The following is a 26,557-nucleotide window of genomic DNA, read 5'->3' as shown; positions in this document are numbered from 1 at the left end:
GGATGCCAGGGAGGGTAACATATAGGGGACAGATCACTCCAGATCTGTCTGGTTCAGTGCTCTCCCTCTAGCAACCACTTCTGCCACTGTGAGAGATAGGATACTAGGCTGGGTTGACCATTGGTCTGACCCAGTATGGCACTTATTTTTCCCTATTCCTTCATTAGAACATAAGTTAGGCAACAGTTTGAATTAGAAGTTCCCATTGGCACCCACACAAAAAACTTTTTTTCTTCCTTTGTTTCTGCAGAGGTCCATTATCTACAAGCCTCTTCACATTTAAGACTAGCGGTAAGAATATCAATCTATATTCTATTTATTCATTTTTATATGCACTTTCTGTGTAGGAAAAGTGTTTTTTTAATAAATGCAAGAGGCAAGGAATTTTTAGGATTCTATCTTTTATTTGACCCTCTATATAGTTGGGATTTTATAAAAACTTGGACTTTTAAAATAAAGCCAATGTGATGGAAAATGGGGGGAGGGGTGGGAGAGGGGAGTCCAGCTGCTGCAAGGATCCGCCATTTTGCTCACCCCTAGTATAAGGAATAATTTAGTGATTCTCAACCTTTTAAATTTTATTCAGCTGTTCTTAGCTAGAACTCTATTTATCATTCTAAATTAATCTTCTGTGTCTAGGTTGGAGACATCCAGAAATGTTTCCTAAACCCAACAAAGTTGTTGGTTAACCAAATTGTACTTACATGGCCCTTTAAGTCTTTCCCCATAGAGCAATATGCGATAAAACTATCTTGCCACAGAAAGATAATTTATTACTTGTTTCTCTTTCCTAATGTGGTTTAAAGTACAAGAATAACATTATTTCAATGCACTGAAAATTAGAGCTATTGGCATTTGCTTAGGTACTCTGTATTTACAGCAGTTTTTCAGTTTGTTTCTCATTTCTACTCCATTCTTACAGATCATTTGTTGCCTATTGCTAAGTAACTTAGCTTTTAAAAAATCTCAGTTCTCTTAATCTTTCTGGCATTGAGATGCTCAAAACTGAATGGAGTGTTCCAGATAATTTATCTTTAAGGCCCTAACAAAGCTGCCTGATCTGTCATGAATGCCCCTCCTTGCTCAGACCTAAATCACATTGATCTTCTCTGTTAGATTGTTGCCCAGAATCGTCAGTTTTGCACATTTTAGGGCTTTATTGCTTTTCATGTTTACCCTCTCTAGAATATATCTTTTAAATGATCCTTTCTAAGGTAGATTAGTTGTTGTTTTCCAAATTGAAACAGCTTTTCTTGTAACTTTTCATATAATATTGTTGTGTGTTATAAATATCAGTAATCCCAATGTAGGTTCCTTTAAACTTCACTAATGTATCATTTAACTGAATAAAGAGAAAGTGAGTCCACAGTGCATTCATGGAAGAGATAAAGAATAATCTAGGTATGGCAAAACCCTAAATTAGTACTTCATCTCAGTTTGCAGTAAGGCTGATGATATTGAACTCTGGGACAAAGGGAGCATGGCACATGTAGGTAAGGATCTGGAAATGGAAGTTTGCCCCATCTGAGGTAGAAGCAAAGCTCAGAGCTTTATTGCCATCTGTTTTGGAGGGAGAACCAGAAATGTGAAAGAATGTGTGTGTGCAATTGCAGCCGAGTAACAAACAGTTGTATGAAATCTATCAAGTTGTTGGGAATTGCACCATATGATTAGAAAGTATCTAATGTAGGACTTAACTTTAAGAAAAAGAAAGGGGGAAAATTATCTGAGAACATACACAACTATTAGTCTGACCTCGATAATATGCAAGGCCTTATAACAAATAATCTTACTTACAAATTTAAAAGACCTGGAAGTAAATGGGAAGTTGGACAAAACACAATATTGATTTACCAAAGTAGATCATATGAGGCTAACTGATAAGATAACTGTTTTTCTAGGTGGAAAATTCAATAGGTATGTCTGCACTTTGTATTGCATTTTATAACACCAGCTGAGAAATTACTGGGAAGCTGAGTACAATGAATATTACTGCAAGAAGTCTGAAGATGGGACTTGGCAAGGAGGAAATGATAGTTTTTCTCTTAACTTAACCATTATCAGGCAAAAAGGAGGTTACTCAGTGATCCATGAGAGCCCTTCCAGTCCTGTGTCTGTTCTGTGCTTTAAGCTTGTTATATTGTAGGGGTTAATATCAAACTAATATTACTCCATGGTATGCCATTAGACACTTCTGTCTTTACCAAGCAAGTTGCCTGTTATGCCCTTATGGTTGCTTGATTTTTAATCAAATTTGAACTGTCAGATATTGAGGTAATTTATCAGAGTTATTTGTCAGTCTAAAATTAAATGTCAATATGCAAATCCAGTATTTTTCATACAGACAACAATTGTGAACTTTAAAGGTGAATTCTGAACTGAAAATGCTATCTGTGTAGCTTTGACTTTTTTCTCCCACTCCACCCCCTCTCCTTTATCTCTTGTGTTGTTCAGGTTGCTATGGAACACTGGGAATGGAATCTGGAGTAATCCCTGATTCTCAGATTACTGCATCATCAGTTCTAGAGTGGTCTGACCGAATGGGCCAGGCAAATATTTGGAAACCTGAAAATGCCAGATTGAAAAGGTTTGGACCTCCTTGGGCTGCTTTAACCACTGACGGAGATCAGTGGTTACAAATAGATCTGAATAAAAAAAAGAAAATAACAGGTAACCAGATCAGAGCTAGCTTTAAAAATGCTATTATCCGTACAGGGAGTGACAAATGTTATCATTCTAAATTAGGACTATAGATGAAGTTTAATGGGTTTTTAATTTAATTAAATTAATGATGCTTCCATGGTCTCCAGTTAGAGAGAGGGTTTGTATTTTTCCTTTGAATTTTGTGTCTGATTCCTGCCTCATATTGGATCTTGAACCCGTCTGTTTCTGCTGGCTGTTCTGTCCTTGGATTTGCTTGTGGTTTAGAGCTTTCTTAGATTCATCTCAGTTGTCAGCTGTCACTGATGAGAAAATTTGCATTTTTTTGAGGAGGATCACTAAAATAAGACTTCTCATCTTACATAACAGTTACAAGCTATGCATTTACTAATGGCTCAGTGCTTTTAGGTCTCATGGCGTCTGCATTTTAATTTATTTCTGCTTGTCTAACAGGTGTAAAGTGAACTATGCTGGTCCGTGTTCTTTCCTTACTCAATTTTCCTTCAGTATGCAGTTTAATTTTTATATCACCTAACCTTCTGTGATCATTTGTTATCTTGGCAGTGTCATTACGTTGAAGGGAAATGGCAGGATCATGCTTCCGATCTATAATAAGTATTATTTGAAAAATGAGAGATTCCATGTTATGATGCTTTTTGTGTTAGTGTTACACTCTCCTGTTAGCCTTCCACATTTCTGTTTGTTGTCCCAACAGTCTATTTCTCTTTTAATGTTCATAGTGTCATCACATTTATAAATCAAAATTCAACCAACTTCATCTTGCCTTCATCTTACCTTACTTAGACTTCAGAAGGGCAGACTTTGGTTAAACTCAGGAGTCCAGTTAGAAAGGCCCTCTGCAACCAGGGACTGGACGATTTGGGAGTTCAGGAACAGTGGTGCTTCCTTAAGGGGGCAATTCTCACTGCTCAAAAAGAGGCCATCCCCAAATGGTCAAAAGGCAGGAAAGGAGCCTAAAGACCCACTTGGCTCAACTGGGATATTAGGGAACTTTTAAAAAAGAAAAAAGAAGCATATCAGTAATGGAAAAACAGTTCAGCATCCAGAGAGGAGTACAGTCACATGGCCAGGGTCTGCAGGTGTGAGACACGGAAAGCCAAGGTAGGCATGGAGATCAGACTGGCAACCGAAATAAAGGACAACAAAAAGTCCTTCTATAGGCACATAGGGAACAAGAAAAAAAATCAAGCTCCACTCTGGGACCCCTACTGAATATGGGGGGGCAGCCTGCAGTTGATCCCCGCAAAAAGGCAGAACTCTTAAATACTTACTTTACATTGGTATTCCTGAAATCAGATGGGAGCTGTTCACCTGTTCAGAGGCCCAGGAAATATGGGGAAAACAACAATCCACATGAAATCAGTCCCGAACAGGTGAGGGTACTCTTAGAACATCTGGATGTGTTCAAGTCTGCTGAGCCAGATGACCCGCATCTGAGAGTCCTGAAAGAATTGGCTGCGCTCATAGCAGGGCCTCTGGCAAAGCTGTTCAAAGAGTCATGGAACTTGGGAGTGGTCCTGAACGACTGCAAGAGGGCTAACGAGATACCCATCTTTAAGAAAGGGAAGAGGGGCAACCCTGCAAGGTATAGACCAGTCAGTCTGACTTCAGTTCTCGGAAAAGTCTTCGAAAAAATTGTCAAGAAGGCCATCAACCACAAGCTTGTAACTGGTGGGGTATTAAGAAGCAATCAGCATGGCTTTGTTGAGAGTAGGTCATGCCTAACAAACCTGGTGTCCTTTTATGACCAGGTAACTAATCAGCTGGACAAGGGACACAAAGTTGAAATCATTTACCTAGACTTCAGCAAGGCCTTTGATACTGTTTTGCATGAGATTCTTTCAGTTGAGCTGGAGGGTGCTGGCCTAGACCAGTCTACAGTAAGGTGGGCTGGCAGTTGGCTCAGAGGCTGATCCCAAAGAGTTGATGAGGATGAGATCCCCTCATCCTGAAGGGCCATCTCCAGTGGTGTCCCCCAGGGGTCAGTGCTTGGGCCATGCCCTTTAACATCTTTATCAGTGACTTGGATGAGGGGGTGGAAAGTTCAATGATTAAGTCTGCAGACGACACTAGGCTGTGGGGAAATGCAGGCACATCTGAGGATAGGGTAAGTATCCAGGATGACCTTGCCAGACTGGTCCTATGGGCTGAACGTAATCAGATGAGGTTCAGTAGGGACAAGTGCAGGGTTCTTCATCTGGATAGGAAGAACCTTCACCACAACTATATGATGGGTGGTGGTCCACTGGCTGACACTGCATCTGGGAGTGACAATCGATCAGAAGATGAATATGAGCCAACAGTGCAATGAAGTCTCCAGCAGGGCAAATAGAACTCTGGTGTGTATCCGCCGATGTGTTGCAAACAGATCCAGAGAGGTGCTTCTTCCCCTCTATTCGGTGTTGGTGAGGCCACAGCTGGAGTACTGTGTCCAGTTCTGGGCACCTCACTTCAGAAAGGATGTGGATAAGCTCAAAAGGGTACAGAAAAGGGCCACCTGCATGATTAGGGGGTTGGAGGTTAGGCCCCATGAAGAGAGACTCCAGGAACTGGGTTTGTTCAGTCTGAGCAAGAGAAGACTGAGAGGTGACCTGATAGCTACCTACAAGTAAGTTAAGGGTGAACACCAAGATCTAGAGGAGCAACTCTTCAGAAAGGCACTCCTTGGGAGGACGAGGTCCAATGGGCACAAGCTAGTTGAGGAAAAATTTAGGCTGGACATGAGGAAAAACTTTTTCTCTGTAAGGGTATCTAGAATCTGGAACACACTCCCAGCAAAGGTAATGCAGTCACCATCCTTGGAGGTGTTCAAGAGGAGACTGGACAAGTACATTGTTGAGCTCCTTTGAGCCCAATTACCTCCTGCTCATGGCAGGGGAGTCGACTTGATGATTTTACAGGTCCCTTCTGGTCCTTCGATTCTATGATTCTCTCACTGATCTTAACTCTGGCTGCTATCATTCACCCCTACTTATATTAAAGTTGTCAAAAACACAACAACTACTACAAAATGGTTGTCTTCCCTGGAGCAGGATTTTCTTTTGTAACTTCTCACCCAAATGCTTTTTTCTTTTTCCATTCTCTCCTTTCTTCATGCCATGTATCTTGTAAATTTTCCCAGTTGTCTAATGTAAATTATAAAACTCTTGGGGGGGGGAGTTGTGTTTTTCTTTACAAGGCTGTGCACTTCTCTGCAACTCTATATATTATTCACATTTATATATCTCATGTATTACGCCATGTATTCTTTTGGTAGTACTTGTCCTGTCTCTTGAATCCATTTCTAATTCCAGTCAAATAAGTATATATAGTATGTCCTTTCACTGCACAGGACGCCAAGTACAAGGTGAAGTTGTAATACCCATCTTTCAAAAAGTATAACATGTTCACCATTGTGTAACCATTTATAACTTCATGCTTTGGGGTGCATAATATCTTCATTTATCTTTTTTTTTAATCTCCTTCCTCTCACTCTCAGAGTTGATGTGCTGCATCTATACTTCCAGTGTTGGAGAGAACAGAATGAATGCACTCTTCTCATTTTAATGGTGTTCAGTCATGTGGCTGTAGAGAGAATAGCTGCTACTCGCATATACAGTGCATCTAATTAATGTCTATACATGTGCTCACTCTCAACAGTCATATGTCTATTGTCTATTTCATCTCTATGTGCTTCAAAGTTTTTCATTTTTTAATATGGGTGGTAAGAGCAACAACACCAACTTTGAAAATTTGGAGAAAATTGCTAAGATGATTGGCAGCAACTTTCACAATGCTTAACTTTTAAGAACATTTAATAGGACTAACTATATATTGCTTTCTTGGAGGTCTCATTGAGTTGGATGCTTGTCAACTTTACAACTTTACTGGTGCAATACGTTTTCTAGTTTCACCAAATGGCACTGTTGTTCAGTATTCAGAGCAGTAAGCCTGTATTTGGTGTAAATAGGAGCACAGATCAACTAACAAACCATCTTGCATAGAGATGACAGTTTGGGTCAGCTGGAGAATAGCCTCTGGCCATCATAGCATCTTAGGAGTTTTCCCAAGATTTTGTAGCGGGCTTGCACATCGTAACCACTGAGTTTCCTTATGTAAGTACACCATAGTTGGGGTTTTGGGGAGGGGGGTTACCCATACAATTGTCCCTGTTGTTTTGTATGTTGTCCTATTAAGTAGATATGTATAGGGTAAGTTAACAGTGGTCTGTGAGAGAAACTCTCGTGCAGTTCTTTAAGACTGTTTGGTCTTTAGTAACCTGTGTTTGTGTAGAAAGATTATTATCTGTTGTTTTGCCAGTTTCACCAAGGCTAGTTTTCTTTCTATTTTTGGAAGCTGATGAGGTTACGGTCTATGCTTCAGTAGGTGGTAGTGTTCTGTATGAAACCAGCAGTTGCATTCTAGGTGCCATTCACTTCCATTTCTTCTGCATTAACTCGTCAAACTGTTTCGCCTTGTTCTTAATGAGTATGTTCATGTCTGTGTGTGTGCAGTCTTTTGCATGCAGAAAGTGAGTTAGTTTTAGACAGAGTAGACATTGTCTTCATTACCCAGAGAGTCAAGAAGATGATCCATAATTATTGTGTGTTAACCAGTTTGGTCTCTCACTCTTCTCAGAAGTAGAATGTGTAAATTCAACTACTTATACTGTTAATGGCTGTAGGCTGGCTTTCTTCCATTCTCTGTCTCAGTACAGTCTAATTCAGGGGCAGGCGATTATTTTGACTAGAAGGCTGCTTAATAAGTTCTGGCAAGCTGTTGAGGGCCGCAAGGGTAGCCCCGCCCCCTGGTCACCATCTTGGACCCAGAAGTCCTGCCCCCTGACCTTTGTCACCAGAAGCCCCTCCCACTGCCCCCGGGAGTACTCTTTTTGGCAAGGGGATTTGCCATCTTGGCACCGGAAAATATATGTATATATATTTTAAAAATCAAATAACATACATTAATTTGATTTAAAAAAATATTTTTGTCCTGATCTGTGTGTTTGTTTAGTGTGTACATAAAGGTGATTGCTTAAAATGAAGTCTTACTTCTATATATTGTGGGCAGGTATGGAGGGGTGTGGGGAATATGGGTGGGTGGGTACAGGGTTTGTGAGAGCTGTAGGGGTGTGTGTGTGTGTGTGTGTGTGGGTAAACTTGTGTATGGCTATATGGGTAGATGTGTGTGTGGGGTTTGTGACTAACTGTAAGTGTGTGGGGGGAGGGTGGCTGGGATTTGTGGCGTGTGTTGAGGGGAAGGGTCTGGGGTGTGGGTGCGTGTGTATGGCAGTGCAAGGGGGGGCTGTGGGTACATGTGTACGGTGACGTGTATGTAGGACCTCCTCCACAGACATGCCCCGCTCCCTCATTGCATACAGCCCCTGCGACCAGTGGCAGCAGCAGGCAGCGAGGCCTCGGGGCACTGGCGGCCTGTGGCAGGTGGAAACCCTCAAGGGTGCACAGTCCCAGTGTGCCCCAGGACTGCACGTGGCTGGGCTACCAGGAAAGAGAGGGGTGTAGCTGGCCCCTGTCAGCCTGGGCTCTGCACTCCTGCTGCCCCAGCCTGGGCCCCTGCTGGCCCTGGCCCAAGGACACTGTCACAGGCCCAGTGCTCTTGCCCACCCGCTGCCACTTCCCCTCCCCACCTGTCGCTGCTGCCTTCCCCTGCTGCTTCCCTTCCTTCCTTCCTGCCGCTGCCACCACCTGCCTGCCAGTCCAGCAGTGCATGGTTCCTGGCTGCACGGCCAGATAGAATGGCCTGGGGGCCCAATGTGGCCCACGGGCCGTATTTTGCCTGCCCCATGTCTAATTAATATCCATACAAATACTATCTTTTGTCTGGCTGTAGTTGATTATTTTAATCTTACACTTATTTTAATCTCATTTCTATATTAATACTTTCTATAAAATACCTGTCTTATGCAAGTCCATTTATAATACAGAAGCACCCAAGCTTAAGAAAGCTTGGATCTTTTCAGTGTTGTTGATATCTGTAAAGTCAAAAATCATGGTGGTTTGTCTTGTTTTAGTATATCAAGAGCTCAAGTGTGCCAAGGCCAAACACAGCAGACTGACTCCATCAGAGAATGGAAAGAAAAAAAATGTTTAGAAAATGTATGTTTATAATTAAAACAGAAGTTATTTAAAATACTTACAAAGTCATAGTCACTAAATGAATAAATTACGGATCCTTCTGTTTTAAGACAAGCCTTTAAAATACAGATTGACCCAATAAAGAGATTGTGTTTGACTCCATCTAAAGTTGGCATATGTTGGATGAATGCTGCATATATTGAAAAATTGAATGAAAATGCTGCTATAAATGCCAAATTTCCAGTTGAAAAACAGTTATGTAAATGGAACCTTCATGTTCGCAGGAATTGTAACTACTGGATCCACTTTAGTAGAATACTACTATTACGTCTCTGCCTACAGAATTCTATACAGTGATGATGCACAGAAATGGATTGTATACAGAGAATCCGATGTTGATCAGGATAAGGTAAAATTACTCCAGACTTTCTCTATATATGACCAGGCATGATGATGAAAATTGTAGAGAATTTTCCTTATAGCATGGGAAAAAAAAGTTTTGATTCTTGAGTCATGGACACGACTGCACGTAAACAAAAGCAGTGTTGAACACATACAGATATGAGGATTTATAGTATGCGGAAAATATAAAAATATCTGTAAACACTGAAGTTTGGAGGCAACAGATGTCATGTCTAGACTAGACTTATCATGCCATGCCCACTATTGGCTGGACCAGACTCTCAGCATTATGTATTAGGCTGTACATAGCAGATGCGGCTACGCTTCTACCAGTCCAGGAAAGCCCCATAGCATATTTGAGATGAATACTGCTGGCCAGGGTAGTTTGAGCTAGATATGGCCAGAGGATAGAAGTCTAGCTATTGGAAAGGGTAAGTAGAATTTTTCCTTTTTTTCCATGCTCATCAATAAAAGATGGTAAAGATTTTCTTCACCTGATGAATGTAACATAGGTATTTGGTAGGGGTGTGCAAAACGGGCCGTATTTGATTTGGATTCAGCCCAAATCGCAGACAGCTTGATTGGGATCATTGTCCCGATTCAGTTTGGCCAAATCTGAAGATTCAGTGCTGATTTGGAGAATCAGCAATTTGGCCATAGACACAGCTTTAAATGTTTTTTCTACATACATTGAGATACCAGGCGTGGCTCGTGAGCATGGCGATGTTGGGGCAGATGGAGTGTCCACAGGTGCATGGGGGCGAGGGGGGGGCGTCCTGTGTGCTTGGTGGCAAACCAGGAAGTGGACTGGATGTGCTTCTAATCCACTTCTGGGTCCACTACCAAGCTCACCTGGGACACCACCCTCACCCCTCGCGCTCCCGTGGGATGCTCCATCCTCCCCAGCATCTCAGCATTCACGAGCCACCTGGTACCTAGAGGTATGTAGAAAAAACATTTAAAGCTGTGTCTATGTCCAAATCATCAAATCTCTCCGAATTGATTCGGAAGGTTCCAATTCGATTCGGAGAGATTAAAGGGTTTCCTGGTTTGATTCAGATTTGGAGATTCGGCTGCTGAATCAGGCCGAATCTCCACCAAATCAAATCAGCAACCGAGGCTTCGTACAGCCCTAGTATTTGGAGTTATTTCAGTTTTCATTTTCTTTCTATTATATTCATCACTCACTACTTGAACAAAACACTACGTGCATTTTACTTTTCTCATAGCAGTTAAGCACTTTAATTCTGTCATTAATACTTTGGTTGTATAAAATTCTCATTCAGAAAAGAACTAAGGTATGTAGCATCAAAATAAATTAACTTTAAGAACGTCAGGTTAAACACATAAGCTTAAAGTATTTGGGGGCAGTATTTCTTGCATTTTCATAGATGGTAAAAATTAAGAATAGTGCTCTGTCCTCCAGTTAGTTTGTTTCCCTCCCTCAATGGCCAGATTTTCATTCTGTTAAAATAATGGGAAGATTGCTGTTTATTTCAGTGGAACCAAAATTTGGTCCCTTTTACTGCTGTGTTTTACTTAATTTGTCTCATGGAATGTCTAGAAGAATAAGACGCATTTTTGTAGGAGTTTAGGATATACCCTAACATTAAAATGGATATATTTTTTTCCACATACAAACAAAATAATAGAGAAATCTAAATAAGTCCAAAGAGTGGGATGATATGGCATACTTTCTATAACTTCATTTAGAAGTTGTTTAATGCCATGGAGTAACAATAAGACAGTGTTGGTTATTCTTTTATAAGCACCTTGAGAAATGTTTTTCATCTGGCGTAGGAGTGGTTCATTTTATAATAAGCTTCCATTTGCACCTCTTTATATTAATAATATATTGCTTTTATATATCTTCCAGCAATAGGCCTTAAAGTGCTTTACAAGTGAAGTCAGTGGCAATGTCCCCCATTTTGCAGATACGTAAATTGAGGCTCAGGCAGATGGAATGACTAGTTAACAGTCATCCAAAAATGTAGTGGCAAAACCATGAACTGAAACAAACTTTCCTAAATCCCAGTTCAGTGTTTTGTTCATTAGCCGAGAATGTGGTATGATCTGGGTGAGACAGGTCTCTTTTTTGCACCCAAAATGTTTATGTAATTGAATGAGATTTCAAAAAAGGGAATAGTTGAACTCTCTAAAACAAAAATTGGAAATACTGGACCTCGTGTTTACTCATATCTTAGTTTGCTATACCACTGCTTGGTTTCCCTCACTTCTGCAGCCTCAGGAGGGAAGTTCAGACCTGTTAATCACTGAAGAGCATTGTTGGTCCTTGAGAAACCAACTAGTCAACCAGAGATCCCCTGCCTTACTTGTGAACACCAATGAAGATAAGGACAGTCATGGTTAAGAACTCCTTGAAACCACCCTAGGTATAGCTTTTACACAAGCTGAGCCCTTGGCTCCTTGGATTCTCAAAACTTGGCCTTTTGATCCATGATCCCCCTCTTTCCCCCAGCTATTTGTGTCCTCTCTTCCCCCAAAAAGCTACCTTTTGGCTTTTTGGGGGAAGAGAGAGATTTTATCTCTTCAAAGGGACAGGGTACCCAAAGTCACATGCAGTGAAGCCAGCAGTTCTTTAAAACAATATATATTGGTTAACACTCTGGGGCAGAACTGTACTGCTACCTAGCGTGTCCACAGATGGCAAATAGTTGAATGACCTTCAGGGAAGGTTAGCTGTGAAATAAGTAGGGGTAACTGATGAATAAGCAGTTGCAGACCAAGTGGCAGAAGCACCACCATGATGTGGTGGGGACAGCAGGTGGCAATGCTTTCCCTCCTGAAAAGCTGCTTATATCCTTTGATGGTGCTATGACATGGTAAGTACAGATCGCTACTATAATAGGCCTGCCCAGCTCCCAGCCATAGGTCTACAGGTCCTGAACAATGGAGGAGGCAGAAGATTTTAGAATCTCAACAGCTGTGAAAATGGATGAAGGCTGCAGTGGAACAAGATCCCCATTATCTTGGTCTCTTTGCCATTGGGTCAAGGACCTGTTCTATCAAGAGCCGTGTAGAAGCTGATGTGCAGCATCTAGTCCACGATAAAAGAAATCATGTAGGCATCTTCAACAAAGGAGACAAGTCTGACTGTGGAAACTACAGAGGGATCACCTTGCTGTCCACCACAAGAAAGATCACTGCGAGAACACTCCTGAACCGTCTCCTTTCACTTATTGAAGAGCTCCCCCTGGAATCTCAGTGTGGGTTTAGGGCATCAAGAGGCACAACTGATATGATCTTCACAACTCACCAGCTGCAGGAGAAATGCCAGAAACAACATAAAAATACTCCGAATTCTTGGCAGCAGTTATATCTTTTATTTGACCAACTAAATAATTGCAAAAAAAAGTCTTTATTTTCAAGCTTTTGGGCTCACCCACCCTTCCTCTAGCAAAGAGGAATGCACAGATTGTAACATTTCTCCCAGGTAGAAATGTATATACAGTATACGAAGTTTCATTTCTACCTGGGAGAAATGTTACAATCTGTGCATTCCTCTTTGCCAGAGAAAGGACGTGTGAGCCGTGTGAGCCTGAAAGCTTGAAAATAAAGACATTTTTCGCAACTATTTAGTTGGTCTAATAAAAGATATAACCTCTGCCAAGATTTCTGAGTATTTTTGCCTGTAGACAAACGCAGCTAAAACTTGTATCCCAGGAACAACGCAAGCCTCTCTATATGGTCTTCTTTGACCTCACAAAAGCTTTAGACTCTGTCAGCCCAGAAGTGTTGTGGAGGATCCTTCTGAAGTATGGATGCCCACTGAATGTGGATATCCATGATGTATCACCATTTTCTGCCTGCTCCATGATGGTATGTAAGTGGTGGTTCTCAGTAAAGGATTTATCACCAATCCCTTTGAGGCTGCATCATCGCTCCAACACTCTTCTCAATATTCCTTGCTGCATCTGACCACCAACAAGCTTCTAGCTGGAGTGGAGCTAAACTACTGAATGGATGGTAAGCTGTTTAACCCCAGCTGACTGAGCCAAAACCAAGACCACCCCAACCTCAATCATTGAGCTCCAGTACGCTGATGATGCTGTAGAGTGTACTCACTTGGAAGCAGACCTTCAGGCAATCATCAACATCTTTACCAAGGCATACAAGAGAATGGGACTGACACTTAACATTCAGAAGACCAAGGTCCTCCACCAACCAGGTCCTAATGAACAGTCCCCAGCTCTGGTAATCCATATCCATGGTGAGACTCTGGAGAACACTGAGCATTTCCTGTACCTTGGAAGCCATCTCTCACAGAAGGCTGACACGACAAAGAAATCCAACATCATCTCAGTTGTGCAAGTGCAGCCTTTGGACGCCTGAAAAAACAGGTGTTCAAAGATCATGACAACAGATCCGAAACCAGGCTCATGGTTTATCAAGCAGTCATGATCCCTATCTTGCTGTACAGAACTGAGACATGGACAATGTACAAGTCTTATTCTCCCAACTCAGCCAAGGTGTACGCTTAAGAGGAGGACAGAGGAAGTGCTTCAGGGATGTCCTCAAGGCCAGCTTAAAAAAAATAAAACATTGATGTCAACTCGTGGGAGACTCATCACCCAGGACTGCCCCAAATGGAGGAAGAGTCTGCTGCAGGGTTCTCAGTACTTTGCAACCTCACAACAACAATAGGAGATGGAAAAGCAGGAGAGGTGGAAACAGTGTGTCATGGACCAAATCAAGAATCCAGCACCACCTGCAGCACATGGAAACACATGTCCAAGCTGCAGTAGAGTCTGTTGATCCCAGATAGGCCACCCCAGCCATCTTTGGACACACAGATAAGACCATCATGGAAAAGAATCATCCTTGACTGCAAGAGATTGCCAAAGAAGAGAAGATCAGTTAACAGCAATACAGCCATCAGAATCCTGGGGGCTGAATGCAGGGTGCCCAAGCACCCTAGATTGGTTGAACCCTGACAGTACGTTTCCAGTTCTGATTTAAACATCTAGATTTAAGCTCCTGGGTTTATGCTGAAGAGGTAGTTTCTGCAAAATGTCTCCAGTGACAGTTGAACTGTCAGATGGCCACACCTTTTTGCCTGCTTCAGTAAGAGCACGGGCAGCAAAATGTAGGCTAACAAACTGAACTGAGGTCTGAATCTTTTGGGACAGCAGATCTCATTATTCCTTCATCTAAAATATTAAATCCAGAGCTCTGTGAAAGGACCAAAGATGGGAAAGTGGCATGCCTTGAGATGCCTTAGCCTTCATTCTCTATGTTAACAGTAATGTGGATCCAGGGTTCAGCATAGAGCAATGAATCACCAAAAAGTTTCCTAAAGTTTTCAAAGTTGAGATCTCTGTTCACTCATGTGGTACAGTTGAGTGAGAACTATGGAATATGTTTAGGCACCTCTCTAACATTGTTCAAAATGTTAAGTCCCAAAATCAAAGTCAGATGATCACTCTCCCAAACAACTTACTCCCCTCCTGACCTGTGAGTCAGTCATCCCTTTGGAAGGCAGCCTTCTACCCAAAGCTGAGTGATCATAAGATAGACTTTTTTTTTTTTTTTTTATAAGACCCCATCTACAAAACTAAGCATCTGTTCTTCTGGTCTTGCTTACATGCTTTGCCTGTTCTGTTTTAGTCTGGATCAGTGGTTGAATCCAGCCGTCTGGGCCATGTCATCCAGCCCTGGGGACTACCTACAGATCTGGAAATTTGGCAGCAGGGGAGTGATGGCAACATTAATTCAGTTCAAAGTGACCTAGACAAATTGGAGGATTGGGCCAAAAGAAATCTCATGAGGTTAAGCAAGGACAAATGCAAAGTCCTGCACTTAGAATGGAACAATCCCATGCACCAGTACAGGCTGAGAACCGACTAGCTAAGAAGCAGCTCTACAGAAAAGGACCTGGGGGTTATAGTGGATGGTAAGATAGATATGAGTCAGCAGTGTGCCCTTGTTGCCAAGAAGGCTTAACAACATACTGGGCTGCATTTGTAGGAGTGTTGCCAGCAGATCAAGGGAAGTAATTATTCTGCTATATTCTGCACTGGTGAGGCCACATCTGGAATATTGTGTCCAGTTTCAGGCCTCCCACTATAAAAAGGATGTGGACAAGTTGGAGAGAGTACAGCAGAGGTCAAGAAAAATGGTTCGAGGCTGGGGCACATGACTTCTGAGGAGAAGCATTGAGAACTGGGTTTATTTAGTTTGCAGAAGAGAAAACTGAAGGGGGATTTAATAGCAGCCTTCAGCTACCTGAAAGGTGGTTCCAAAGAGGATGGAGCTGGACTGTTCTCAGTGGTGACAGATGACAGAACAAGGAGCAATGGGGTCAAATTGCAGCAAGGGAAATTTTAGTTGGATATTAGGCAAAACTTTCTCACTGGGTAGGTGATGAAGCACTGGAACAGGTTACCAAGAGAGGTGGTAGAATCTCTATCCTTGAAGGTTTTTTAGGCCTGGCTGAGAAAGCCCTGGCTGGAATTATCTAATTGGAGCTGGTCCTGCTTTTAGCAGGGGGTTTTACTAGATGACCTCTTGAGGTCCCTTCCAACCCTAATTATCGATGCTTATTTAATAATGAGAAGGCACTTTGAGGTCATGGCATGAAATGTAGTTATCTGAAGTCTTAATGGCCTCTCTGAGCTGTTTGACCCTGAATATTTTGGAGATATAAGCAAAGTAGCCCTAAATGTCAGACTGGGATAAGAAAATTTTAACATATTTATTATAATTAGAAGTTAGAGAGTAACGTCTAAACATCCTCCTCATCTACATTGCAGTGAGAAGGTGTTGTAACTCAATGGAAACTGCTTTGAACAAATCTGATGTGAAAAGTCCCAGAAGCATTTTTCCCAGATCCATATGAATACCAAAAATTTTTTTTTTGTTTCCTGTACCCATATATAAAGCTGGGATCCCTGTGAAGCTATGCCCCTTCAGCTTCATCCAGTGACAAAATCATATAAAAGTAGAGCTGGAAGGTAGAGATGTGAAAGGTTAAACTATTAATAATTTAACTGATAAACCCAGTGATAACTGCAGTCTGGCAGGGACGGGGTGGGGAGGGAAGCCACCCAGTGTCCCAGCACAAACCAGAAGGTGGCAGGGCAGGCAGGTGGGAAGAGTGAGGGGGAAGGGTGAGCAGGACTAGTACCCATAGCCTATGAGGTTAAAGAGGAAAATAGCTGGTGGCCTAATGACTCATCAGCAAGGATCCTGGTTTTCCCTGATAAAAAAATCACAAATTCTCTGATAAAAACTCCGAAGTCCATTATTAAAATTAAAGACCCCCACGGCCCTCCCTGGCCCTGCTGGTGCCCCTCTTTCCCCCCACTATACCCCCGCCCCCGCTGGTGCCCTTCACTCCACCCACAACAGCCCAGCTGCAGCAGAAGGAGCACAGAGCCAGCTCCCCCACTGCTGCTGGGCAGGGGTGCGGCCAGCTCCTGGGGGGCAAGGGAGACCTGTGTCCCCCAGTTCTGTGCTGGGACAGGCTGCAGGCTTGAGCTCCTGCCCTGCTTCTCTCCTGCGGGGCCTCTGCAGCCATGCAGGCATGACCCAGCGTGGCTGGGAACAGTGGGGCTGCATGGGGTTCTCCTCATCCCCTCCTCCACCACTGCCCTGGTGATGCACCTCCTGGCCTGCTGCTTTCCTCAGTGCAGTCCTGGGTCAGGGCAGGACAAGCAGCCACTAGGAGATCCCCACGCAGCTCTTCTGTCCACTATGCCAGGTCACAGGGGAGGGAAACAGGGTGGCAGGGAAGTGGCAAGCAGTTTCCAGGCTCCAGAAGAAAAGTGAGCCAGAGGTAAGCCTTGGCCCCGTAGCCCTGGCACTTGGGGGCCCCCCCTGCCAGGGAGAAAAAGCATTCTTCATTTTTCTTGCAGCCTTTCAGATTTTTGAAGATTGCCATGTCCTTTCTTAAGTGCCTTTTCTGCAAGTTGAACATGCCTATTTCCTTCAACCTCTCATACAACTTTCTTTCCAAACCTTTTATCATTTTGTTGCCTGCTTCTGGACGGTGAACAACACTGGGCCCAGGACAAACCCCTGTGGGATTCTACTTGAAAATTTCTGTCATTCTCATATGGATCCATTTATTGAGCCAGTTGTCTATCCACCTTATAGTTTTGTCAAGCCCATGTTTCCCCTGTTTCTTTGTCATTGCCAAGGGATCTTGTCAAAAGCCTTGCTGAAGTCCAGAGACATTATACCCACAGCATTTCCTTTATCCACACAACTAGTTACTCTGTCAAAGGAGATCAAGTTTGTTTGGCATGATTTATTCTTTGTAAATCCATGCTGGTTGCTTTTGATCAGCCTTTCATCCTTCAGATACTTGCAAATAGATTTCCTTATGATATGCTCCTGGGTATTAAGGTGTGAGGCTAATCAGTCTCTAGTTCCCCATGTGTTGTGTGTCGTGTGTCCCCCCCCCTCCCTCCTCCTCTTTTTGCCTTTTTTAAAGAGGGACATTATCTTGGCTTTTTTCTAGTCCTCTCATACCTCATCTGTCTCCTACAACTTCATAAATATTATTGCCAAGGGCTTTGGGGTAACCAGTTCCTTCAGTACCCTGGGATGCATTTCATCAGGCCCTGCTGACTTGAATTAATTCAGAGCCATCAAAAGCTCTCTGACTGGTTCTTTCGTTGTCTCATCCCTCAGCATGTCCCCTTCCATATCCAAATAATCCTTATTAGGTATCTGGTTGCAGCTTAATTTTTTATGAATACTAAGGCAAGGTAGCTGTTGAGCTGTCCCATCTTCTTTACATCTTCTACTCAGACTTCATTCTGGCTATGTAACAGTGGACCCACAGCTTTCTTGGTCTTTCTTTTCTGGCCAACACTCTTACAGAACCTCTTTGTGTTGTTCTTAGTTTCCCTCACCAGGAGCAGCTCAATTTTTTACCTTTGCCTTCCTGATTTTGTCCCTGCAGGTTCTTGCTGTTTCCTTCTTTGCTTCCTTAGTGACCGGCTCATCTTTCCATTGCCTCTGTACTTTCCTTTTGCATTTGAGGCATCCTAGAAACTCCTGGTGCAGCCACATTGGTCTCTTAATGTTCTTTTGTGCTTTCATTGTATTGGAACAGTTCCTTGTTGGGCTTCCAATATTGTGCCTTTTAGAAGCTTCCAGACTTTTTTAACCTTCAGTCTGTCTTCCCATGGCACCATACCTACTATCTCCGTGAATCGGTTGAAATCTGCCTTTTGAAATCTGGTGTTTTAGTTTTGCTGACCTTATGTTTTTCCCATCTCAGGATTTTGAATTCTGTCATATTATGATTGCTTCCTCCCACATTTCCCATCACCTTCATATCTTCCACCAATCCTTCCCTATTGGTCAGGACAAGATCCAAGATAGATGATCCCCTAGTTGTATTCTCAGCCTTCTGGAACAGAAAGTTGTCTTCCACAAACATTAGGAACTGGCTCAGCATTTTGTTTGGCTGTATAGTTCTTACAGCAGATCTCTGGAAAACTGAAGTCTTTCATCAGTACCATCTCATAACTTCTGGATAATTTTGTCACCTCTTTGAAGAGTGCTTCATGCACCTCCTCTTCCTCACTTGGAGGCATATAATAAATCCCCACCATTATATCAGTTGTATCTTTCACCTTTTATCTTCACCTAAATGTGTTCTGATCTGCTATTTCTTCCTTCTGAACTAGGGAACAAGTGTATGTGTTTTTGACATGCAAGGTGACAACGCCACTTTTTCTCCCAACCCTGTCCTTCTGAAATCTCAATGTTGATATTCCAGCTATAAGAGCTGTCCCACCAGGTCCCTGAAATACCAGTCAGATCATAATTCTTTTTGCAGACTATGACTAGCTCATGTTGTTTATTTCCCCTACTTCTCATATTTGTACACATATATTGAATGTACCTTGCATTTTGACCTACTTGTTTCCCTTTTACATAGCTTGTTGCTGTCCAGTGACTGTCTTGCCCTTTCCCAGAGTTGAGCTGCTTCTTCTGGTCCTTTCCTCTCTGGATAGTTTTTGTCACTGGAGGGTTTCATTCACCATCCCTAGTGCAACCTAGGTTAACACTCTGCTTACTAGTTTTGCCAGATGATGGCCAAAGATTTTCTTTTCAGTCCCAGTTAGATGGACCCTATCTTGATAGCAGCCCTCTACCCCAAAACATCATATGATGTCAAAGAAGCCAAAGCTTTCGTGTCGACACCACCATCTCAGCTACGTGTTCACTTGCAGGATGCAATTGTTTCTGTCTGAACCCTGGCCTTCCATGGGACAAATCGAAGAGCGCACCACTTATGCTCCAAGCTCCTTAATTCTCCTGCGAAGAGACTCAGTCTCCTCTGACCTGCTCACTGTCATTCAGTATCATTGGTGCCTACATGACAGGGTCTGAAGAATGGATGAGCTCTGGCAGTGATTCTTTGATATTCTCAATTTGGGCTCCAGGCAGAGAGCGCACCTTCCAGGACCCCAAATCCAGATGATATATCAGTGCTTTTGTTCCCTGCAGAAGGAAGTCACCAACCACTACTACTCTCCTCTTACTTCTTGGTGCAGTTGTCTTGGAGCCCACATCTGTGGGGCCCTGTGCTTCCTGTTCTCTAGGCTGCTGAGTCTACTGGGTCTTGCCAGCTCATGTACCACAGAGTGCTTGAAAGCAGTTACTGACTTTGTTCTATTTCTCTTGAATTCTAGGACCCTCCATCTTGAAGCAGTGACATGCTGCCACTTCTCTTTTCCCTTTTGCCCCTCCATTGTCAAATTCTCATAACTGGTATTCAAGAAATCTTCCTTTTCCATGATAGCATGCCAGTTGGATACCTGTGCTTCCCACCTCTTTCATTAGTTTCCTCCAAGATAGACACCACCTTACATTTGGTGCAGATAAAATAATTCTGACCTTGTGGGAGGAACATGCCACCCCATAGACTGATGGGTGATAGAAATAGTTGGGAAGGAATTCAGGCCTCTTGTAGCTGATTCTTCTTTGACTTTTGTATTCTCCTTTTCTGATAAGAAATACTCAAATGATTGAAAGGGGTTTTCCCACTTTGGCTGGAGAGATGCCTGGGGATCATTTCCTTATTATACCCCTCCCCAGTAAGGAAGCATCAAAGCTATCCTAGATTTGAAGAGCTTGAATGTATGCCCACTTGAAAGATTTATTCCTTTCCTTGTGTTTGCCTTTACCCCATCACAGAAAGTTCTGGAAAAGATCCTTGCGTGAAAATGAAGTGGGGATGGATTCAAATTAGGATATGAGAAACTGGACAGGATTCAGTTATGGAGATGGTGGCTTTTTTGGCACTTTTAAATTGGAGTTCAAAGTTACCAGGTAACGAGAAGACTTTTGCTGTCAGGCAAAAGATAGGAGTGCTTTTTTACCTGTTTATCACAATACTGAAGAGGATTTTCCGCATAGCTAGCTTTCCTGAAGGGCACTGGTCCTGGCTACTGAAACTCCCTAGGAAACCAGCTAGAAACTGAGTCTTAGATATTCAGAAGAAAAATAATCCAGACATTAACTTTTTAATTTAAGTTTTGGCTGCCCTCTTCTGGCCTTGGTGATATACAATGTTCACTATTTAGCCTTATAAATCAGGTTGGGTGGCAAAAGACGTTCAGTTGGATTGCTTTATTGTCTAGAAAACTAAAGGGTTTTTTTTCTTTTTTACATTAATACATGAGCATATTTGTTCTGTGTATTAGTGACCATTTGGAAATCCCTAAAGTCCAGCACAACAAATAGCATAGGATTCCCTTGTAGTTTGAATAAATCTTCAAAGGATAAATATATCAAAATGCTTTTGTAGACATGGCCTTGGCCAAAAAGTGCCAACCCTGATACAAAGCGTATTTAAATAAGTTTGTGTAAAAAATCTATAGGTATGCCTTTACAAATTTAAAACCTTTCCCTCCTATTCCAAGATCCTCTTCAGGGGAGCTGTGGTTTTCAGTAAACTTTCACATGTACTTGTTCTCCCCTAGAGTCTTAAATGGTGGGCACTGGGCATATGCCTGCAAAAATTATTCTACTTTATATTCTAAAAATAAATATAAACAGTCACAATTGACCAATATTGTGACTTCTAGTAGTAGCTTGGTGACAAAGAGAAAGAAAGAAGGGAGAGGTAACAAAGAGAAACAAAGGGAAAGAAAATGCACATGCAGCTGTGGGATTTTATTTTGAAAGACTGGGAGAGAAATATTTGAAATTAATTATGTTTTACCCCTCACTTCCCATTTAATCTGTTGTACCTCATTTGCTATATGAAGGTGGAAAGGGAAAGAACCGGGTGGAAATGGAGTACAAATGGAATGTGTTTTCCTACCAATGGAAATGGGCGCAGCATAGCACAAACAAAAATAACAATAGGGTAGGTGGAATCGTATGGATTCTCTTCATGGGTTGCCCTCCCTTTCCAGTGTACTAAGTATTGGTCCCCTTGATTTTACTGTTCTTGAAAGAACATCTTTAAGCGAGGCCTGCAAGAACTCTTATGCCAGTAAAATATTATCACCCTGTTGAAAATCATTTTAAGTTGCCATCTTTGTCTTCCATTTTGTCCCCGATCTCTTTCTATAAGGAAATGTTTCCCAAACCTTTGGGGTTTACGCTCCACTGCAGTGAAATTAGCCACTCTCACACCCCCTACTTAAGCCACCAAATTTTTTTCAGTGATTTTGCACCTATGCGGCTTTTACATTATTCATACATGATACTTTGCACTTAGTCATGCACCACCTCTCATCCCCAGAGGGCAGGCCCCTCAGTTTGGGAAATGCTGTTTTAAGTAACCAACATTTGAGGTGACATTCTGTTACCATTTGGTTTGATTGCCTAAATTTTCTATTTGGCAACCAGTGGTAATGTTCTGTTTGAATTTTGTTTTCTTAAGTGATATTGCAGGCACTCGCAGCAGGGCGCTGGCCATGGGGCGGGCGAGGGGCCACTTTTCCCCGCGTTCAGCACCAGCTTGTAACCCACCCCACAGCCAGCCTGGCAGTGGGGCCGGGTTGGAAACTGGTGCTGAGTGCGGGAGGCAGAGAAAGCAGCCCTTTGCCTGCCCCGTGCCTGGCACCATGGGCTGCGAGCGCCTGCAGTGTGGGGCACTGGCCATGGGGCAGGCGAGGGGCTGCTTTTCTTCGCACAGGGAAGGAGCCTGGGGAAAAGCTGAGCACAGGGGGAAGTGGCCCCTCCCACGCCCGGTGCACCATGCTGCAGGCACTCGCAGCCCGCATGGGGCTGTCCGGAGTGGGCACAGGCAGCCCCACATGGGCTGCAAGCATTGCAGCGCGGGGCACCGGGCGTGGAGCAGGGAAGGTCTGCTTCTCCCCCCTTCCCCCCATGCTCCTTCCCTGCCTGGGGTCCCCCCCCGCACTTACCTGCGCTTCCCGCACTGGGGCAGCCACACGCTCCCAGCCCAGAAGCCCCAGCTGGTGCTTCCAGCTGGGGGGCAGGGCCCGGCGGCCGGGTTGTTGTTGGAGCCTGCCGGGCTTCCCCTGGGTCCTACTGCCCTTTGTTCCTGCATTTCTGACAGGAACCAAGGGCAGAGAAATATTAATTTTCTACAGTTTTTAGGGGCCCTGTGGGCCGGATAGAATGGCTTTGCAAGCCAGATCCGGCCCACGTGCCGTATTTTGCCCACCGCTGTTATATTGTGACATGGCACCAAGATCCTTTTAAGAGTAGAACAGTATTAACACTTTTAGGGGTGCAAGGACATACATGATTCACAAGATAAATTCAAAGATTTCAAATACAAATCCACAATGTCAAAATCATTCTGACCTGTTGTGGTCTTTGAGTGCTTTGCAACAGAACAATTGCTCTGTTATAGTTTTCTGTATTCCAAAAAAATGATGGAAAGCTAAGAACTGGCATTTTTTCCAAGGAGTGTCATATGTCTAATGAATAGTTCCTTGAGTCTAGAAAAAGGTTAAGAACCACTGGCTTATATGAAAGGCTGTAGACCACCAGGTAATTTCACCTTTTGAGGCAGGGAAGTGTGACTTCTGTGTAGCACAGAGGCACTGTTGGAAGCTAAATATGATGGTGTTCAACTATTTCAAAGTAAACCACATACACTTACCCTAAGATTTGGTTCTATTAAAAATAGTATTGGGATAAAGGTATGATACCATTCTTGCTCAAGATTTAGATAAGTTATTGGAAACCAGGGAAGGGTTATGTACTAATAATAATACTTTACAATAGTTTGAAAGAGAAGTTGTTCATGTTACCCTTCATATGTTGTGTTAAAGTGGTCATTTATCTTTCATTTATATAGAGAAAGATTTAAATTGGAGCTTGATAATATTACTGGTCAAAAGGATACAGTGATTTAAAAGCATAATGACAGTTACCAATTTGAGATCTCTTTTAAATGACCCCCCATGTCAAAATAATACAATACAGTTGTAATTGAATACTTATGAATGCACTGAAGTGCTTGATACCATGAACCGACGAGTTCTTATCTCTAAATGGTGAGCTTTGCACCTAAAGCCATGCAGCTAGTCCTTGAATTAATTAACTAGTCAGATCCCATTTGTCAGATGGTCTACATTTTGAACATGAGACCCATACTTTGTTTAAAAGCTTCTTTGTAAGTACTCCTTATTCTGACGATGAGGCTATAGGCCCACTTAAATATTCATCTCTGCATGTTGCTGAGCTTGGGATGCTCTGTTTCCTCTTGGAAGAAGAGGGCGGCTAATTAACATGAGACTAGGCTAATTGGCACTGTCTCAGGAATACTAAGTAGTGTACCTGAAACCTACTCCAAATGTGACTATTTTGCTTCTATCTCATAATTAAGTATGCTTTTTGAGGCCAGTTTGTGACAGATTGCTTTAGTTATATAACAGTTTCCTAGAGTGTGTGTGGGGTGAGGTGAACAATACAGTGGAAATGACCAAGTCCAAACCCACCATTCTACAGCCTTGTATGAGATGTTTCTGTACTAATATACCAAGAAAATAGAGTCTCAAATATCTTTGGCCCCAGGTATTTGACTTTTCCTCCCTCCTCGCACCCCCACCCCCCAATAAGCATCTGATGATTTTTGCCTTCACTGCTCTGAACACAAGGGGCAACTTTCTTCTGAGATCTCATCACTTTATACCATATTTACTCTATTCCAAGAAGAGGTTTTTTCCCTCCCTCCCCATTCAACAAAGGGAAAACGAAGCCTTGTCTTAGGTTGGGAGTATCAGGTGAAAATTCAGTACTTGCATTTAGGATTCCACTCTGAGACAAGGGGCAGTACACAGACATGTGGCACAGCTTTGGCACCTGGCAGTGAGGCACATGACAGCAATTCACCTGGCTAAGAGACCCAGTGATGAGGCATACGGTTGCCCCTGGCAACAGTAGCAGTGAGGCATGTGCAGGGAGCACATGGTAAGGGGGCAGATGGAGGCAGGGAAAGCAGTGCATTACAGGGCCTGATCACCAATTCTGCTGGGCAAGCAGCAGCAGCGAAACTTTCAGTATCATTATGACAGATCACATAGAAACACAAGTAGCAATGGTACAAATATGGAGGTACTGGAAAGGAATGGGGCACAGCTATGATACATACTTTAAAATGATGGTCATAAATTGTGCTGAAAAAAACAAATAATTGAGAAGTATATGTTTCTGGAGCAAATGTTAATTGATGGAGACGATTGAAAGGTAAACTCCAAGAATGCTAAGTCCACTTGGAAATCTTTCAGTGGTCTAAGAAGGGGCCACTTTCCTGAAATTGATAAGTGAGTTCTTAAGTATGCTTAAGAAAAGAGAAATGAGGGAATGTCAGTTACACATGAAGAAATTAGACTCAAGCATTAGAAAAAAGAATTGAACATTCTGCAGCAAAAAATTAAAAGCAAATAATGGGCGGGTTCTCCAAATGATGCAACAGCTTCAGAAATACATTACTTGCACAAAAGTAACCACCAGGCTGCAGTGAAAAGCTTGTTGAATTATTGGACTGTGCAAGGTACATGATTACCAACTGGGCCAGGTAGGTAATTCTGACAAGACACTAGTCTATTTTAACGTGTTGAGCAATGTCACCATCAATGAGAGGTGCAAAATTCATAATTTTGACAAGTAGAGGAAACGAAGGGTTGCAAATAACATTGATGGTAGCAGTATTGGTGTATGGGAGAAAATTGCCATCCTGTGTGATTTTGAAACAGAAATCTGCTAAAAGATAACTTCTCACCAGGAGTAGAGGTTAGGCTCTAGAAATGAGGATGCATGTCAAGTGAACTGATGAATGACTGGTTAGATGTGTGGAACGAGACCAGGGGCACTGCTGAAGAAACAAGGAATATTAGTGTTAGAGGTATGTAGAAGACATGTAACACCCAATGCAAAAGCAAAAATTTGAGAAGTGCTGTATATATGAGGCCTGGATGAACCTGAAGATGATGTTTTGTGGGAAGATGAGGAGATGAGAACAGTGAAGAGAATAAAGAGAGTAGTGAAGAGAGCAAGAGTAAGACTACCTGTGAAAGTGACCAGTTTTAAATTGTAAGATCTAAGAAAGGACTCACCAGGTTTTTAGGACAGAACCTAATGTAGATAATTTTGTTGAATTTGACTTGCTGGTTTTTGTCAGTAGGTCTGTTTATAATAAATAATAACAAATTAAAAATTTTATATATGTGGAATCTAATTATTGGAGGATCATTTTAAATTCAGGTTTGTCTTGGAGTTGAGTAAATCCTTTCCCCAAACGCAAGTATTTATGATGAGATCTATTTTCAGCATCATACGGTTGACTACTTTTTTGAGACATTGACTGTAATGCATTCAAGGACATAGTTGTCTTTCTGGGTCACTCTTTGTCATTGGCAGTTGGCTAATAACTGGAACAACTGTCATTTGTTTGATTTCCTTTGTACAATGACTTTGTGGCCTATTAAAACTCTGTCGTGCATTTACGTACGCACAGCCACATGCCTGTTTTTAGGTTTTGTTGTTAAAGGTCTTTCTCTCTCCCAGAATAGTGGTCTCGTTCTTTTCAGCTTTAAGGTTAGCTGTCTTAGCATACTGCAGCCACTAGAGAGCAATATGATTACGTATTTCAGGAGGCCTCTATCTAGTAAAGGCCTTGCAGACACTCATGACACGCAGCCCTGAAACATAATCTAAAATGGCAACAACAGGTATTCGTGGTTTTCTTTTACTATTGCCTGCTATCTCTGAGGTACAAGAGCAGGATGGCAGTATAACAGGGCGTAGCAACCTATGGCACAGGGCACACGAAGGAGTTGGATCCACCTCACAAAGGTCCAACCAGGTAGGGCAGCATGGGGGATTGGAAGACACATATCTGTACTGAACCACACATCCCCTCTGGAGTGCTTTCTACTGACTTTTCATGCCTGTGGCACTTGCCCTTTCTGCAAAGGGACCAG

The 26,557-nt window shown here is 42.6% G+C and overlaps 1 protein-coding gene across 1 annotated transcript in view; it reads left to right on the top strand.

Annotated features, from left to right (window-relative positions):
* The window catches only part of DCBLD2 (discoidin, CUB and LCCL domain containing 2), a gene marked incomplete at its 5' end in the record, with an annotated part of 98,962 nt that overhangs the window by 52,106 nt on the left and 20,299 nt on the right, over positions 1-26,557 (top strand). The window contains 3 exons of the mRNA XM_025213832.1: positions 251-291; positions 2,455-2,670; positions 9,041-9,165. Coding sequence (XP_025069617.1) covers positions 251-291; positions 2,455-2,670; positions 9,041-9,165 — 382 coding nt within the window. The remainder of the gene's footprint in view (positions 1-250; positions 292-2,454; positions 2,671-9,040; positions 9,166-26,557) is intronic.

Source organism: Alligator sinensis, unplaced genomic scaffold, assembly GCF_000455745.1.
Source record: "Alligator sinensis unplaced genomic scaffold, ASM45574v1 scaffold622_1, whole genome shotgun sequence".
NCBI lineage: Eukaryota > Metazoa > Chordata > Crocodylia > Alligatoridae > Alligator > Alligator sinensis.
This window is presented reverse-complemented; position numbering and strand designations above follow the sequence as displayed.